Here is an 18640-nt window from a genome sequence, read left to right as displayed (position 1 = left end):
AACAATCGGTTGTATGGAGGCTATAGGTTATAGCGACCCGATCTTCGCCATTTTCACTGTAAGCATGTTTTTGAAAATGGATGGAAATATTGTGGAATGCCATGTTCCCAGCTGCATAAATGGAGAAGTTATAACCAAAAATCTCATATCTGAACAATCAGTTGTATGGGAGCTATATGTTATAGTGGTCCGATTCTTCCGGTTCCGACAAATGATTAATAATTTATTAAAATACACCCACCTACCAAATTTGATCCGGATATCTCGAAAACTGAGAGACTAGATTGCATACAAACAGACGGACAGACAGACAGACAGACAGATCATTTAAGTATACATTTTAATGGGTCTATCTCTTCTTATTCTGGTACTTACAAACATCGGACCAAAGTTATAATACCATTTCATGCTCATGAAAGGTATAAATATATATTCCGACAAACTGATAACCTCTTCCTTTTTTGGAAGTCAGTTAGGGGCTGCTAATATATCTATTTTAAATTATAGGCAAAGCATTAGTTAAACTTAACTACAGAAAAATTACACAGAATATTATTCTTGCCCAGCTATTTGGTTTACTATACAGGTATGTAGATCTATGAATTTAAAAAATACATGAGATATTCGCCTTTGACCACTGTGTTCTGTACATTTGCCAGTACTGCAAAGATTTCGACTGCCATTCACCTGGAAGTTACTAGAAGTGATTCGTGTGCTCACAGTTCAAATCGAAGCTCCCTACGTCCACATATTTATATCCATGAATCCTCTGGGTAGCGACCGAACACTCGGTTGGGAGCGAGCTAAATTGGGAGGGCGTAAAACTCCGCGGGCGCTGGGTTTGGGTCCCGCCACGTTAAAGAACCACTTTCTTTAAACGTTTAAAGGTGCGTTTCAACCAATTTTCAATAGATAAATGTACCCACTTTTTTCTTTTTGTTAAACATGGTAATATGTACCTACCATGTTTGTTTACCATGTGACAGTATCAAATGTAAAGGCAACCCATCTCATTTGACAGACACTTGACACTTAACCCTTTTCGGTCAAATCCGTCCCTGATGAATATACAAATTTTGCCTCTTAATTACAAGGTTCATAGAGCCTCATAATACCAAAAGTAAAAAAAAATATTCAAAAGTTGTTTTGGCTAGCTATTAGGGCTATTGGGGCTACCTCAAATTTGTGCAATATATTGTACAAAAGTCCGCAAAGGAGTAAAAGCACTCAAGAAAACTCTATAAATATTTCACTAAGCCTGACGGAATAAAACTTTTATTTCATTGAAAATGAACTTAGGTATGTACAAAATAATTGATTTTACTGCAGATATGTTGGAATGAATATTTTATATCTTTTTAAGTATTTTTAGTTAAGATTTGCATTAAAAAAATTTTTAGTTTTCTCCATGAGATGAGAATTATATAAAGAAACTTTAAAAATGTTCAGATACAATTACAATATAAAATACAAATGACCCGTTTTAATAAACCTTCCCGGTTTTTCTACCTTCAGTAGATCAAGAAATGAAAAGGGTAGGTTACTGCAACAACAGGACACAAGCTCTTCAAAAACCACCCTAATTGCCTGTTCAACTGCAACCTTTGCGGACGTTTGTACAGTATTTTGTACAAGACACTTACAACCTTTCAGTGTAAATGTACAATATATTGTAAATTGTTTATGCCTACTCGGGAAAAATATTTTAAATCATGATAGTTTAATTTTGACATATATTTATGATGAAATAATTTTCATATTTCCATACTATGTGCTTTTATTAGCGATTTTACTTGACTTACACTATTTTTTGTACAGTAAATTACCACAACTTGCGTGTCACTGGAATTTTATAAAATTTTTAAAATAAATTCTAAAAATATTTTTGAAACGTTTTCGATTTTGAGATTTACGTAAACTACTCGGGACATTCCAAAACTTCATAAAGTTTAATTTGTTTTCTAAAAAACAAAAAATTAAATGTACAATATATTGTACAAATGCAGGGAAAGGGTTAAACTTGCACGTTATTTTTTTGTTTTTCGAACCGTTGAACCGAACCGAAACCCCGGTTCAAAGACCAAAGAAACCGCTTTGACGAACCAATCCAAAAGTGCAATAACGGTTCGAACCGCTGAACCGAGCCGACCAAATTTTTCAACCGGTTCACGTCCCTGCTTATAAATATAAGCACCCTGTTACATGAACGCCCCATACTCTCTTTTCATTTACAATTGCGGGCATATTCGCGTATACATACACGCTCTGAAGGCAGCGAAAGCTTCATTCAACCGCACGACTTGTTCGTACGCACACAATTGCACGCACAGTACAAAAATTCTCTGTCGAAGCTGCCCACCTCTGCTTTAGTTTATTAAGATTATTCCGTGAAATCGTTGAATAAATTTATCAGAAATGTGTAAACGAGTTTAAATAAAAATTGTAACAGTCCATTTACAATATTTGCACAAATATAAGTTTATACGGTTTACAATGCAGTTATAAGGTTTGATGAATACCCTTACTAATATTCTGTAAGAATGCAATATTCTTCAGAAAATTAAATCAACAAATAAAAAACGTAGTTAAGCGGCAAACCACAGCCAAAACCAGAGCTGAGTCTTCTTGTTTACTTTAGAAATTAAATTAATCTCAATTACAGATTACAAGGAATTGTTATTAGTAAACAATCCCTCAGTAATTCCAAAAGTATGTTTTTTTTTCAAATTCCATTACAAGAAATTGCATATTGTAATTGGAATTACTTACGTGTTAGTAATGCAATTTTTTTCGAAACTCCTTTGAAAGGAATTGATAATGTAATGAATTTTTTCAATACAGATGAAAGGAATTGAAAAATATAAAATTTGCTACCATTCAATTCCTCAAAGTAATTTAAAAAGTAATCGAAAATATTTATTAAATAATTTGTAGACAGTTGAGTTGCAATAGCCTTCTTCAATTTCTTAGTCGCTAGCTTATTAACTTATACCACTAATTAGACTTTAAGATAGCTGAAGAACTTAACCTATAGCTGTTCAGTTATAGGATAATATTTCCAGACCCTACCGCGAACGAGCTGGATGGTAGATGAGACCCGTATATTTCGAAACAGGCATAACCCGCCCCAATACCTTCATGCTCGTCTTTCGGTGCAAAACAGTAAGGACTGTCGCTGCTTCGGACACTGTTCTCTTACACTAATCTCTGCGTACCTATAAACATGCACTAAGTTAATGATACGGTCGGTATCCATTAAGTCAGTGAACTCAAAATATGGCACTGGATGTGGCTCCTTTCGGTGAATTCTTATGTTCCGTCCGTCGAGCTTCAGTATTTGTTAAATGTAATGCGTAAGTTGTAACAATGACATAACAGAATCCACCGAAGGCGCGTTGTGCATTGCCATTTTGCCTAGCCATTTTTGGAGGCTTTTGTTTTAATATTTTTTATTTGTTGCTCGTTGAAATCTAGGTTACATTGTTGGCTGTTTGCATGCGATTCTCTTTTGCACCGATTCCGGTTGCTGTCGCTGGTGATATACAAATGTATGTATGTATCTACGTGCAAACATAGCTGCGGGGGCGATTTTTAAATGAACGTAGAACACCACATTAAGGAACTTGCATGAATAATCCCAGCAGTGAGAAGCTGAACTAGTCAAAAGCATTTTAGTTAATCAATTAGTATCTAATTGGGGTTGTTCTACTAGCTTGATAGCGACTATTTAGAATTAAACGAGCTGTAAAATTATTAAAGTTTTATTGAAAGAAATTAAGAGTTTTTATACCCGATCGCACTTGTGCACAAGGGTATATTAACTTTGTTCACATGACGGTTGTGTTTAGGTCCGCGACCTAAATATATTGCACCACCCTAATCCGCGTTTTGTCACTTGATGTAAGAGCACACAAACACATACATAAGTTACGGCTATCTTTCCAGCCGCTAACAACAAGCCCCACTGTACGGTAACTTATTGGAGGGGAAACTTAACGAAAGTTACTGTGCGGTGGGCTACATCCCTTTTCGTTTGTTGGCACTTTTTCACTTCTTAGAAGACAGCAAGGAGATCACGTCAGGGTAGAAAACACTCAGTGCTTATTATTTTGTTTAAATAAAAATTAGAACACTTTTCACGTTTTAGTGGGGTACCGGCTAACATTAACTAATTGCGCGAACGTCCATTTTGATTCGTGATACGGTGTTGTTTGTGTAAAAATACCAGTCGCATTTACCGAAGCACAAGATTGATAAAATTTATTCCTTTCTTGCAAAGCACAGGATTTAGTTTTTTCTCATTTTACTGGCTTTCGCTTTTATTTGCATTTTATTAATCGCGTAACTTCAAGTAGATTTTGCGAAACTCCTTTGGTTTCTTTTCACATTGCACTTGTCTATTATTAGTGGCGCGCTTGTACATATTGCTGATCACTTCACTGGGTTGTTTCCCCCATTTATTTGTTGGTTGCATAAAATCACAGCCACGCTTAAACAAACACAATTTCTTCGTAAGAAATTTTTAAAATAAACTGCATATTTTGAATATCAATTATTTACACACGTATATCACATATTTGATAAGTTGGGTGGTGAGTGACTTGCACATTTTTGCATATACGCACATACACATACGTAATTACGTATTCGACAGTCTTATTTGGCTGGAAAATAAATAAATCGTTATTTTAAATACACAAGTTATCCTTTGTTGTTCTTATAAGAATTAGACTTATTTCGGGCTAAGCGTTTTTAGTGGCAATCTTTTCTACGAAGCGGCGATTCACACAAAGAAATCTTTTGTCTTGCGTCCACTTCAGTTGCCTTTGGTCAAAAATGGACACCTTTATTCGTCAGGCAGATTCAGTAACAGAATTCGAATCTGACTACAACTCTATGCAGCCATCAGAGCACACAAAGCACTCCTTAACTTTCCAAAAGGATGAATTAAAGGCTCTGTGGGAAAAGGTAAAAGGGTCTTATGATGAACTTTGCGCATCACAAGAGCTCGAAACCAAAGACCTGACAGCAATTAAAAAGAAGTATAAAAGCACCTACTTCAGTTTTTTGCGGTGCCAAGCAGCAATGGCTGATCTTTCAGAGCAACTCGCAAAGACTGAAAAGGAAAGCGAATACAAGTCAGGTCGCGAGCTTAATATTCATCTCCCTCCTTGCGACACAGACATTTTTAAAGGAGATTATCTTTCGTGGCCATCGTTTAGGGATATGTTTACGGCTATATACATTCTAAATAAGCGCCTTACCCCAGTTGAGAAGCTGTATCACCTCCGGCAAAAAACTCAGGGGGAGGCCAGGGAAATTGTGCAGAGATCCCCATTAACCAACGATGGCTTTGGTGCGGCCTGGAAAAATCTTTGTGACAGGTACGAAAATAAACGTATCCTGGTCAATGCCCAATTAAAGGTATTATTTAATTTAAACGCAGTTGAGAGTGAATGCGGTAGCTCCATCAAGAAACTGCAACGCGACATAAATAATTGCATCTCGTCGCTTCAGTGTCATCAGATTGATGTTTCAAATTGGGATGCAATATTCACATATTTGTGTTCGACAAAACTGCCAGAAACGACACTGGCACTATGGGAGCAAACCATAGAAAATAAAACTGAGATTTCCAAATGGGTAGATATGGATAAATTCCTATCCAATCGGTTTCAAACACTGGAAACCGTGACAGGTCTTAGGGGAGATATAGTTTCGAAACCTAAACCACCAAGCTCTCGGAATTCTGCAGAGACGCCTGCAAAAAAGCTTGGCGCCTTTCAAGCCAGTGTAGCAAAGGCAACATGTAAAATGTGCAACAGCAATGTACACAAGCTATCAAAGTGCGACAGATTTTTGCGTCTAAAGCCGACGGAGCGAGTAGATTACGTGAAGAGCATTCGCAGTTGCTTGAATTGTTTATCTGCTGGGCACACAGTCTCAAGATGTACCAGCTCATTTAACTGCAGCACTTGTCATTCGAGACATCACAAGTTGCTCCATATGCCAATTCAGCCAAAAGCGACAACCGATCCATCGGGTAGCGTGGAATCTACTCCAAACCAGACTCAATCAAGACGCGAATCTGAAAAAGGAAACATCAAATCGGTTACAAATGTAAATTCTTGTTACGCAAATACAAGTAAAGGAGTTTTGTTAGGAACAGCACGCGTAAACATACACTATAATGGTATACATTTTTCGGCTAGAGCGCTTATAGATTCTGGTTCTGAGTGCTCGTTCATTACTGAGAGACTCAAACGGAGAATCAACCTGCCATCAAAACGCTTGCATGCCCAAGTTTCGGGCATCAATAACTCTGTATCTGCGCAGGTAAAAGAAGCGTGTGCTATTCAACTTCGGTCACCCACAGACCCGTTAATTAATATAGAAGCAATTGTGCTGGTTTTACCACAATTAACCGGGGATCTTCCGACTTGTCAGATAAGCGCAATGACGCGGCAATCGTTCCCAGACTTGGTCTTGGCGGACAAAAGATTCTTCGTCAATGAGCCAGTTGACCTGGTCTTAGGAGGAGATATTTACCCGCAAATAATTTTAAGCGGAATGAGGAAGAACGTATTAAATACGCTTCTCGCGCAAGAGACCGTGTTCGGTTGGATACTGACTGGTCGCGCGGACTCAGTCAGTCCAACTAACAATATCGTATCGTATTTTAACGAAGTCACGTTGGACAAGCAGCTAGCTGCATTTTGGGAGCTGGAGGATGTCCCAAAGAAAAAAGGCATCAACGAAGATGATAAATACTGCGAAGAGCTCTTCAAAGCAACTACAACACGAAATACCGATGGAAAATACATTGTGTCTCTACCTTTTAAACGGGATTTTCCGAAAAATGTGTGCTTAGGACCTTCGCTGAAAAGTGCATGCTCTCAGTTCTACCGGAACGAGACGCGACCAGCGAAAAAGCCTGTCCTTCAAACAGAGTACAACCGGGTTGTATCTGAATACGAGACACTAGCACATATGTCAAAAATTAACAAAAACATTTCACCAGATTCAACGGACTGCTATTTTTTACCGCACCTCGCCGTTTTAAAGGAAGAAAGTACCACTACAAAGGTCAGGATTGTATTCAACGCATCATGCCCAACCGCTAATGGCATGAGTTTGAATGATGTCCTCCTTCCAGGTCCTGTACTTCAGGCCGATTTAACGATCCTCATACTCCGTTGGAGACTGTTCCAATACGTCTTCAACAGCGATATAGAGAAAATGTATCATGTATGTAAATGAGAATCAAACGAAATATCAGCGCATAGTTTTTCGCACCTGCCCAAGAGAATTAGCTTATACGAATTAAAAACGGTGACTTTTGGCATCAACTGTGCTCCTTATCTCGCGATAAGGACATTGCATGAACTAGCTGATGAGGTCGCGAGCTCGTTTCCAATCGCATCCGAAATTTTGCGAAAGTGTATGTACGTGGACGACGTACTTGCTGGAGGACACAGCATCGAAGCAGCGATTAAAGCTCGAGAAGAAATACTACAGGTACTGCATTCAGCAGGGTTCCCGTTAAGAAAGTGGACTTCGAACTCCAGTAAAATACTTGAAGGTATACCGAAATCTCATTTACTCACCGACGATTTTCTAGAGTTTGAAGAGTCTAGTACGGTAAAAGCACTTGGCATCAGATGGAATGCCAAATCTGACTACTTCTATTTCACAGCAAAACCAATAGAAAATCGTGACGTCATCACTAAAAGAGCGATACTTTCAGCTATCGCCAAACTGTTTGACCCGCTCGGTTGGCTCGCTCCAGTGGTAATTGTCGCCAAGATCATTATGCAAAATATTTGGTTGGAGGGAACTGGTTGGGACGATACCGTGTCTCCGACCACATTAGACCGTTGGCAGGCATTTATGCACGACTACATGGACATTAATACCATTCGCATACCAAGATGGGTTCACTTTACGCAAACAGATGACGCCGAAATACATGGATTCAGCGACGCTTCGGAGAAAGCATACGCGGCGACTGTTTTCTTGAGAGTTAAGACTGCGGAAAAAGTTGTGGTCAGCCTTCTAATGGCAAAAACAAAGGTAGCGCCCGTCAAAACAGTATCGTTACCCCGTTTAGAACTTTGCGGCGCAGTTTTGCTTTCGGAAACCGTAGAAGCGGTCGTCGAAAATCTGAGTCTTGGACATTTGAAAATAAATCTCTGGACAGATTCGACAATAGTCCTCGCATGGATCCGGAAACCACCGTGTTCGTGGTCAACTTTCGTTGCTCACCGAATAACAAAAATTGTAGACAAGGTGGGAACCGAAAACTGGCGTCATGTGGATTCGGCATCAAACCCAGCAGATCTGGCGAGTAGAGGACTTTCGGCGAGTGATCTAGTCAACAACTCCTTGTGGTGGCAGGGTCCTTCTTGGTTACAAGAAGACTATTCGAGATGGCCAGCACAAGAATCGGACTTTGACACAACCATTGAAGAAAAAAGGGTGCATGTTCATGCAACAACAAAAGTAAAAGACTTTCACGACATTCTCGATCGATTTTCTGATTTATCACGGGCTTTGAGGGTTATATCGTATATTATGAGATTCTATCAAAGAATCAATCCCAAAACGAAATATTCCTTTAAAGCGGAGTCTCGTTCAATTTCGGCAAACGAAATTAAAACAACGACCCAACGCTTAATAACGATTTGTCAAAAACAATATTACAGCGAAGAATATACAAGGTTAAAATCTGGAAAATCCATCGACGGAAAAAGTGAAATCCTGCCTCTTAACCCGTTCATCGACAAAGATGAGATTCTGAGGGCTGGTGGTCGTCTGAGCGCATCTAGCGATCTGTCCTACAATGAACGTCATCCTATCATTCTTCCGTATGGTTGTAGGATGTCCCGTCTCTTGGTCCAGTTTATCCATAAAATTTCCGTGCACGGAGAAAACCAGCTGATGCTGCGACTTATCCGATCGCAGTATTGGATTCCCAGAGTGAAAAACTTGATACGGTCCGTCATACATAACTGCAAGGTCTGCACGATCCACAAGAAACGGTCGCAAACTCAACTTATGGGAATCCTTCCCAAAGAACGCACAACCTTTTCCCGTGCATTCACAAACACGGGGGTGGATTTCGCGGGCCCGTTCGACATCAAGTCCTACCGGGGCAGAGGATGTCGCATGTCAAAAGGCTATGTCTGTCTCTTCGTCTGTTTCTCGACGAAAGCCATTCACCTTGAAGCTACCAGCGACCTTAGCACCGCGTCCTTTCTAGCCGCTTTCGCAAGATTCGTTGCTAGACGAGGATGTCCAAAAAACGTTTACTCCGACAATGGTACTAACTTTGTCGGAGCCTCACGATCTTTACGATCGGAATTCAAAGCATTTTTAGCTGAGGCACGCAATAGCACCCTCACTAAGTACAGCCATCAAGCCTTAGAGTGGCATTTCATACCCGCTGCGGCCCCTCACATGGGCGGTTTGTGGGAAGCTGGGGTGAAAAGTTTCAAAACCCACTTTAAAAAGGTCGCGTCCGACCACAAATATACTTTTGAAGAGTTCACCACACTCTTATGCCGTATTGAGTCTTGTCTCAACTCACGACCACTAAGCCCCTCTTCAAACGAACCGTCTGACCTGGAGCCGCTTACCCCCGGTCATTTTCTGGTCGGCGGGCATCTTCTTGCCCCACCCGAAATCGATGTAAATGAAAGTCCAGCCTCAATCGTAAATCGATGGCAGAAACTGAAGGCCCTACACCAGACATTCTGTAGGAGATGGAAATTGGAATACCTCACCGAGATGCAGAAACGCATCAAGTGGAAACATCCACAAACCAACTTAAAACAAGGGGACCTGGTCGTTGTTAAAGAAGAAAACCTGCCACCAAACGAATGGAGATTGGGCAGAATAGTCAAGCTACACCCAGGTTCCGACAACCGAGTAAGAGTAGTCGACATCGAAACAGCTAAGGGAGAAATCAGAAGGCCAATTGCAAAATTGGTCCTACTTCCGCCCTACAACGAAAATAGCACCACCTCGCAGTAAACTTCCTACCTACTCTGTATTCCACTTCACAAAACCCACCTATTCCACTTCTTACTCCCTACGAAATCCCACATCTCAAATGTCAATGGCGTTTCAGAGTTCAGCATTCTCAAACACCAAATATTCCAGCAACAGAATTATCGCTATGAATAATTTCAAGAGCGCATCTCAAAAACATGAATACTTGAGTAATATAAAAGCATCTTCTGATTCCGTCACCCAGAGTTTTTATAGCATAATAACAAACTCCTATTTAAACACAATAACATAAGACACATATTTATATATGCCATATACATACATATAAGTATACATAGGCTTGTTATGACGACACCCATATCAGAACAGTATTTACTCAAACTCAACAAATTTTTGAAGGTAAACTCAATCATTGGTTTTTTTTATATGAATAATTCATATGCCGTTTTGAATGAATTCATGCAGCCCTCTACTTCGTATGCACGAAAAATTGTATTGCAGGGATTCAAATTAATAAAAATCAGTGTTTTTGCTCGACATTCGAATTTATTCTGTTTTCTATAAATTCGAATATTTTCATTCAACCGACGTTAAGATAATTGTTCCTATATTCTAATTTGCTGCTTAATTGCTTAATTTTTTTCTACAGTTCCTATCAAACGAAAGCAAAAACCAGAAATGAAGTTTCATGAACTATGTGGTAGTTTAAATCTACACTGCAGTCTTTATGTTCCTTTAGTTCACAAGATCATAAGAGACTGCATCTGGAATATCATGAGCTGAATTAGGGTGCATGAGCCATTTCAAAACCAAGACTGTAGCTTCCAGTGGCGGTAGAGTTTGTGCAGCAGCCCAAACAAGACGATTCAAATTGTGTTTATTTAAGAGATTGGAGCCTTCTGCATTTGGGACAAACCCTACGCGTACACTACTTCCAGATCTAACGAATCTCAGAGCATTAATAACTCACGACCCTCGGTTTGTTCAATATCAGCAATAACCCAAATAGTTAGGAAGTGTAGTTTAGCGTTACCAATATTTTTGGTTGAATGTTTACCGATGAAATATTTTAAATTAGTCAAAAGAGTCGCCGTCATATCTCGATTTGAGAGTTGGCCCAGACCCCGCACGTTCGTTAAATCTTTGCTTTCATGTCCAGAAAAATCGAGAAATTCAGAGGCTTCATTACTAAGAATGCGTTGATTCAAGCGTGGCATTACATGATCCTGATTCATTAAGTAATCAATAACAGAATCAGAGTCTGTTAAATCTCCTTTATATACCGCTTTCTGAAAAATGCTAGCCTGTTGAATAATTTCTGAAAATATCGCTTCTTCGAATTCACTATCAGAGGATAATAAATTTTGTTGCATAGGTACACCATTAAGTAATGCTTGTGGGGAATCAACAAAACCTAAACGCTCAATGAATTCCGCCGACAATTGTTGACCATAGTCATAATCGGAGTCTTCTCCTAGAATATCATCAATGTTACTGCCATATAAATTACAAAACAATTTCTCTGTATATAATAATTTAAATTAAAAAGCCGAAGAGACTTTTACGGCTGAATTGTCTGTTTACAAAATATTCCCAGCTAGTAAACTGTGCCCCGTTTAAGTTGATACATATTTGAACATTTTGAAACTCCATAAACAAAATTATAACGTGATCGCTAGTTTTACAACAGCCGATTTCTAATAAATCTAATGTAGAACCAGCTTTTATAGTACATGACTTGTGGAATTCACTGTAAACGGTATGCCCCAGGTATAAGCAGCAGTTAAAAGGGAAAACATAGAATCAGTTTTTCGTTTTTGTTTTAAAATTTCCAAAATAAAGTGTTTTTTTTTGTTTTAAATTTCTTCTAATCGGTTACGAATTACATTTGCCAAGCAGCTTGGTATGCTTTTTTTGGTTAAATAAAATGCCAAGCTTATAGTGGAAGAAACGGAAACACAAGCAAGTGGTAGCTAATCAACGGAGAGTGCACACCGAGGACATTTAAATATTATACATATAAACAATACACTCTTCCAACGATATTTTGTGTTATACATACGGTGACCATAAATATGGATTCAAAATGAAGGACAATTTTTCAAAAATACGCCTACATATATTAACGTAGCATAAAAATATCAAAAGAGTATTTATGATTCTAATTTCTTAATACATTTTAAACTTTAAAAATGAATCACGTTTTCTTCATCGATATTAATCTTTTTTTCACATGAATATTTATAAAAGTATCGCACGACATATTACAATTACAATAGCTTACACGAAAAGTGAAAAGCTTTAAAATATTATTTTATAGGCAAATGTTGAGTCGTTCAAAACGGAAACAATAAATTTTTTTTGTTTTTTTGGTACTTTTCGCAGTTATTTGTCAAAAATCGACGTCAAGAATCGACGTAAACGACGAGTTACAAAGTTCCCTTTACAGGAATATATAATTTGTGCAGATTGCGCTCCATAGCATCTACATTTCTACATTTCTGTGGCTCAAAATTTACTGTATCGAATTTTTAAAATAATGGAAAAAAAATATTCAAATGAATCTGCGTATTTGATTGAAAAGCTCACTTTCCTCGACTGCGACGACAAAATGCAAATGGTAATGATAACTTTCATTGAAGTCGCCACAAGTCATATATTTTAGTAAGAGGCACATCAATACCCTTCGAGTGGTAAGTTGCTTACGTTGATTGGGAGATTTTTTCATGAGATATTGAAGAAAAGCTACGAAAAGTACCAAAAATCACTTTTTTGAAAAAATCCATCCATTGTCCGATAATTTTAAAATAACGAATAAAATGTGGGACAAATGCAGGACACTTGGGGAAAATTCAGTACATTTTCAGGTTTTTCAGATTTGAAAAACTACGCAGGACCGCCCTTTGAAAAACAGTCCCAAGCTGGAAGCACAATTGGATCCATATCGAAAACTTGCAAAATTTCGGGCAGCACAAAAGATTTGTCGATCACAACTTCAAAACCGAATTCCTTGAACCATTCGGCAGTCATAACTAGATAACCTTTTTCACCACGGTCTTCATCCCAAGAATTTTCAACGCGCAATTTAGTAACATCGCCATTTGCATCCAGAGAAACGGCGGTGAATAACATGGCATGCGTCATGGCTGATTCACCGAAAATAAGGCGATCCGCCTTGGACAATGGTGTCTGAATATCAACATCAAACACTAACTTGAAGTCATGTACACTCAAATCTTCTATGCCCTGCTTTGATGCAAAGCGTTTACTGACTTCACAACCAAACCAAACGGCTTCACCGGCTTTTAAGCTTGCAGCAACCAACTGCAGTAATTTCTCGACCTGTTGATTATTGTAAAGCACTGGGCGACCACCCACGACATTGCCGAGGCAATCAACTGTGTATGTTTGATCGTACATACTAGATGGGCGTGGATCATTTACTAAACATACCTTATGTTCCACATTAAATATTGGTTTTACATGATTTTCGTAGAACTCCAACGGCGTTATCGGTCCAATCGATTTATATGCTTTGGATTTGTCATAATACGCGCCGCTAAGTCATTCCAACTAAAGCTGGAGTCTTGTCCTTCGGGACGCGCACAAGCAAGGTAGAAACGCCATATATCAGCAGGTATGCCAGTCTCCTGTGCATCATTACCCAATACGCCAATGCCACGACTTTTACAAATCATTTGCAAAATTGAAATTGTTGCTCGGAAATGACCAATGTGGAATACCGGCAACAGCCACGCTTAATTGTCGAATCTGAAAATGAAATGAATGAATTGAACAACACTAATAATTTAATAATCACAACAAACTTACCACGTGCCAAATCCAGAATGAAATTTTCAGTCATTCAGGAAGTTATTACTGTGTCAAAACTTTGACATACGGTATTAGCTCAACGTTTGACATATGTGATTGGGCGAATTGCGAGCCTTCATAAGAGTAGGGCAAGCAGCACCATCTGGTTGTCAGGTGCACAACTTGACAATAAACTGCGAGAAAAAAAAATTCATTTTGTGGTGCATGCTATACAGTGTTGCCAGGTGATTATATTGGGAAAGCGTCAGTTTGGTTCTAAAAAAAAACGCCTTTTGCATGTAAAAATCGTCAATATGTAATAAAAATTTTTAATAAACTGAACCAGGAAGCCTTTGGATTTTTTTTCATTTATGCTAGCTTCTGATGCTGTATGTAAGAATAAAAAGTTTTACGTTTTTTTTTTTTTTTGTACGAATTTAAAAATTCGCATTTCTTTAACAAAAATATTTTTAATTGGAATAAAATCACAGGTTTATCGTCTTTTTTTTGTTCTCAAACTGCAACTATGTGCATTAAAAACTGTTCATACTCACTTAGTTTCGACCTGGCAACACTGATGTACTATTTACTGGCTTAGGCCGGTCTCGAACCCATAGTGAGGAAATTTTCTTTCGCCGTGCCAGGCCAAGTGGTGAAACTCACCACAAAACCACAAATGACACCTTTTACGAGATTACAAATTTCACGGTGTGTTCGGGGAAATAGTGATCGAAAAGTTTGTACTACATAAAGGTCTGTTCGATGCAAAAGCAAATGGCAACAAATGTAATGGAATAAAATCTTATAGCGATGGTCACCTTCCACAGATCTGTTTTAACCCAAATACGAAACCTTACGCTCAAAGTCATAGAAAATAAAGAAGACTTTAACCGCTTTTTAAATTGAAGCTTTTTTACAAAAACGCCACTTTGTAGAGCTTTGTAAGTCTATTTATTTTTTAAGAGTAAGACCATTAGTCCGAAACATGCGCTAACATGGTAAATACCATTATTATTGGGGATTTTAATATAAATATGAATATATCATCGACATATAGTAGGAAGCTTAATGAGATATTCTCTCAGCAGGCAATGAAACAGTTAATCAACTTTGATACCAGGGTTACTGCACAGTCCGAAACGCGCATCGACTTGTTATACTCTAACACTAATGAAGTTTCATGTGAAAAAGCTGAGGAACATAGAATAACGGATCACGAAACCATAATGTTCAAATGCAATATAAAAAAACAAGGCGAAATCAATAAACTCTCTGAATTAATTTCTTGGGATGAGTACAGCCCAGACAACCTCATAAATCTTTTGAGACAATGCCACTTTGCAAACCTGAATAGTTTCAATATTGATGATATGCTCGAACATATCAACCTTTGTTTGATTTCGAGTATGAATCAACTAACTTCTCGGGTACAAAGGCGGGTTAAACTTAGAAATAAATGGTATGATAGACAACTGACTGACACTAATAAAGAAAAGTTTAGGTTACACCAAAGAGCAGTACTCACAGGTGATTGGGTAGATTACAACAAAATAAAGAAAGAGTATAAGAAAATGATCAAAATTAAGAAAATTCAGTATATGGAACACAAGGTAGAAAATAATAGAGGTGATAGTCGTTTAATGTGGAAATATTTAAAGAATATTCTTAATAATACGGGAAACAGAGACAATATCAAAGAAGTTCTCATCAACGGAAAAATATACAGAAATAGTATGGTAATCGCCGAAGAACTAAACAAGTACTTTGTGGATAGTATCGTCGACATAAATAGTAATATAGAGAACGTAAAGTGTGAACAGTTACGACAGGAAGACAGTCGAGGCACCTTTAAATTTGAGAAAATTACCTCAGAGGATGTTATCCTTATAGTGAAGAAATTTAAGACTAAAATTGGTGGAAATAATTTATTATCTGACGGTGTTATAAAGGATTCAGTTGAATACATGGGACACTTTTATGCCTTATTAATAAATAAGAGTCTTGAATCAGGAACAGTACCAAAAGAATGGAAAATCTCGACCATAGTTCCGGTAAAAAAAGTGAAAAAAACTGTAAAAGCCGAGGAAATTAGACCAATTAATACACTGCCTAGCATGGAAAAAATCTTGGAAAATGTGGTAAAAAATCAGTTGGCGCGCCACATTGAAAGTAATAACATACTCATTAAGGAGCAATCAGGTTTTAGAGCTAAACACTCTTGCGAGACTGCGCTAAATTTTGTTATATCCCAGTGGAAGGAAGACCTTAACTCGAAGATGAATATCGTTGCGGTTTTTATTGATCTCAAAAGAGCTTTCGAGACCATTGACAGGGCAAGAATGTTGAAAAAGCTCGAATGCATTGGTATTGAAAACACGGAGCTTAACTGGTTTCGAAGCTTTCTCTCAGATCGTATGCAACAAACTGTAATCGAGTCAAGTGTGTCAAATAAAGTGGCAGTCAATATTGGGTTGCCGCAGGGATCGGTATTGGCCCCAGTACTTTTTAATATTTACATTAACGACATAAATATGGCACTCAAGCACTGTAAGTTAAAACTGTTCGCTGATGATACACTGTTAACGATCAGTGACAGAAACTTACAGACTGCGATGACTAAAATGCAAGAAGACTTGGATTCTTTGTACAAATGGTTGTGTTTAAATAAACTTAAGTTGAATGTAAAAAAGACACAGTTCATGATCCTCACTAGAGCAGTTAATCTTGGAACCACCAGTTACAATTTAAAAATCAAAGAGGAAGAAATTGAGGAAGTTAAACTCATTAAGTACCTGGGTATATATATAGATAATAAACTTAAATTTGATGAGCATGTTGAGCATACAGTGAACAAAATTGCGAAAAAAATTGGTCTTATGAAAAGATCTTGTAAGTATCTGAGAAGAAGGTATAAAACCCTGGTCTATAGATCTATAGTAGAACCACATTTTATATACTGCCCAACAATCTTCTTCTTAGCAAGCGACGCAAATATCGAGAAATTGCAAAAAATGCAAAATAGAGCTATGAGGTTCATATTAAATAAGCGTTACGATACACCTACACAGGAGATGATCACAGATATGAATTGGTTGAGTGTTAAGCAACAGGTTTTCTATCATGCTATGAAATTCGTATACAACATAAAGAACGGTAAACTTCCAGACTATCTGAGCGACAATCTTCGGTATATAAATGAAACTCATTCATATATACTCAGGGAAAACAATTGCTTTAGACTCCCACTTTATAGAACAGAGGTAGACAAAAAAAATATATTTTATAAAGGTTTAAAGTGTTTTAATGAGTTACCGCCACATGTAAAAGACTGTGATAACTTTGTTGCTTTTAAAAGACAACTATTTGATCACTGTAAAACTCTGGCTATTAGGTAGGAGAGCACGGAACGGAATGGAAACCAGGCCTTTCCATCCGACCAAGCAGCAAATGATCTAGCATACGAAAGCTTCCGACTATGCCCAACAGCCCGACCATAACGCGGAGCGGAAACTAGACCTTTCCGCCCGCCTCACATCACGGAATCCAGCGTCAGGGTTTGCATATTAATGACGACGGGAACATGGATCGGAGACTCGGCCTTTCCGACCGTGACTATCAACTCGTGAGCAACGCGGAGCGGAAACAAGGTCTTTCCGCCTGCTGCACATAGTACATATTTAAAGGTAGACTGGAGACTAGGCCTCGCCAGCTACCAAACTAGTTAGACAATATACATTTATATAGGTTATTTGATAGTTTTAGAAACATAAACAGCTTTGTAATTGAAAATTTAAACTTACATATACGCATACTTTGTTATATATTAAAAATACCTATCTGTACTTTTAAGTCCCAAGACTGTAACAAATAAATAAATAAATAAAAAATACTTAATACCGCACAAGTACGCGGAGACTGAAAGTCTGAATTGGCCCAGTTTTGTTCTTCAGCAAGTCAAAACAAATTAAATAAATAAACAAATAGTATATATATATATATATATATATATGTACATAAGTATATCACACGTATATATAAAATGTGCTTTCACGAGACATACAGGCATACATATATTCGCCACTTGCCACCCAACCCAAAACTAATAGTACGTAACTTTTTACACCTACGGACATGACTACGAGACTCATTTACAGAATGACTCGTTTCTCGGCTAATCGCGCACATGCGGAAGAACGCGCTGATAAATTCACGGTTCTATGCCGGCTATGCGGCGGAGCGCATGGCATTCGACTATGCCCCCTTTACCGCGGCAAAGCGGTCGAAGCAAGGCTGCGTGCAGTCCTGCTGCATAAATATTGCCCAAACTGCCTCTCGCCGTTCCACCGCCTCGACATGTGCAGCAGCACGGATCGATGCCACCGATGTCGCGAAAAGCATCACACCTCGCTCCATCTCGATGACTGCGAAGACCAAAGGCACCCAGCGAACGCGATCAACGACGGCGAGAGCTCGGACGGGGCACTCTCTATCGACGTTACGAGCAGACGAAGTCGTGGGCGCAGCAGGTCGAAGAGGAGGAGTTGGAGGGGTCAGAGAGGACAGACTCTTCCCCACATGAGCGACAAAAGCGCAACTCTGGAACTGGCACACCGAGACCGTTAGACAAGTTACAACCACGCGCGGGCGACGCGGAAACTCGTTCTTTCCGCTCGCCAACGCGTGCACAACACAACTGGCGCGACGCGGAAACTCGTCCTTTCCGCTCGCAAACGCGTCAGCAATACAACCGACGCGACGCGGAAACTCGTCCTTTCCGCTCGCAAACGCGTCAACAACACAACTGGCGGCAACA

General features: G+C 38.6%; 2 protein-coding genes across 2 annotated transcripts in view; both read right to left on the bottom strand.

Moving 5' to 3' along the window:
• LOC118749420 (putative neural-cadherin 2) overlaps positions 1-18640 on the bottom strand; it is a 580827-nt gene that overhangs the window by 319855 nt on the left and 242332 nt on the right. The gene's annotated exons all lie outside the window — the stretch shown is intronic.
• On the bottom strand, positions 12886-13578 carry LOC118749400 (bleomycin hydrolase-like; the record flags this gene model as incomplete). Its single annotated transcript, XM_036484207.1, has 1 exon — positions 12886-13578. A coding segment is annotated over one exon (678 nt), but the record flags the coding sequence as incomplete, so codon positions are not given.

Source organism: Rhagoletis pomonella, unplaced genomic scaffold (genome assembly GCF_013731165.1).
Source record: "Rhagoletis pomonella isolate Grant_MI unplaced genomic scaffold, Rhpom_1.0 Rhpom_scaffold_00016, whole genome shotgun sequence".
Classification (NCBI taxonomy): Eukaryota; Metazoa; Arthropoda; class Insecta; order Diptera; family Tephritidae; genus Rhagoletis; species Rhagoletis pomonella.
The sequence above is the reverse complement of the archived record's forward strand: the minus strand, read 5'-3'. Positions and strand labels throughout refer to the sequence as shown.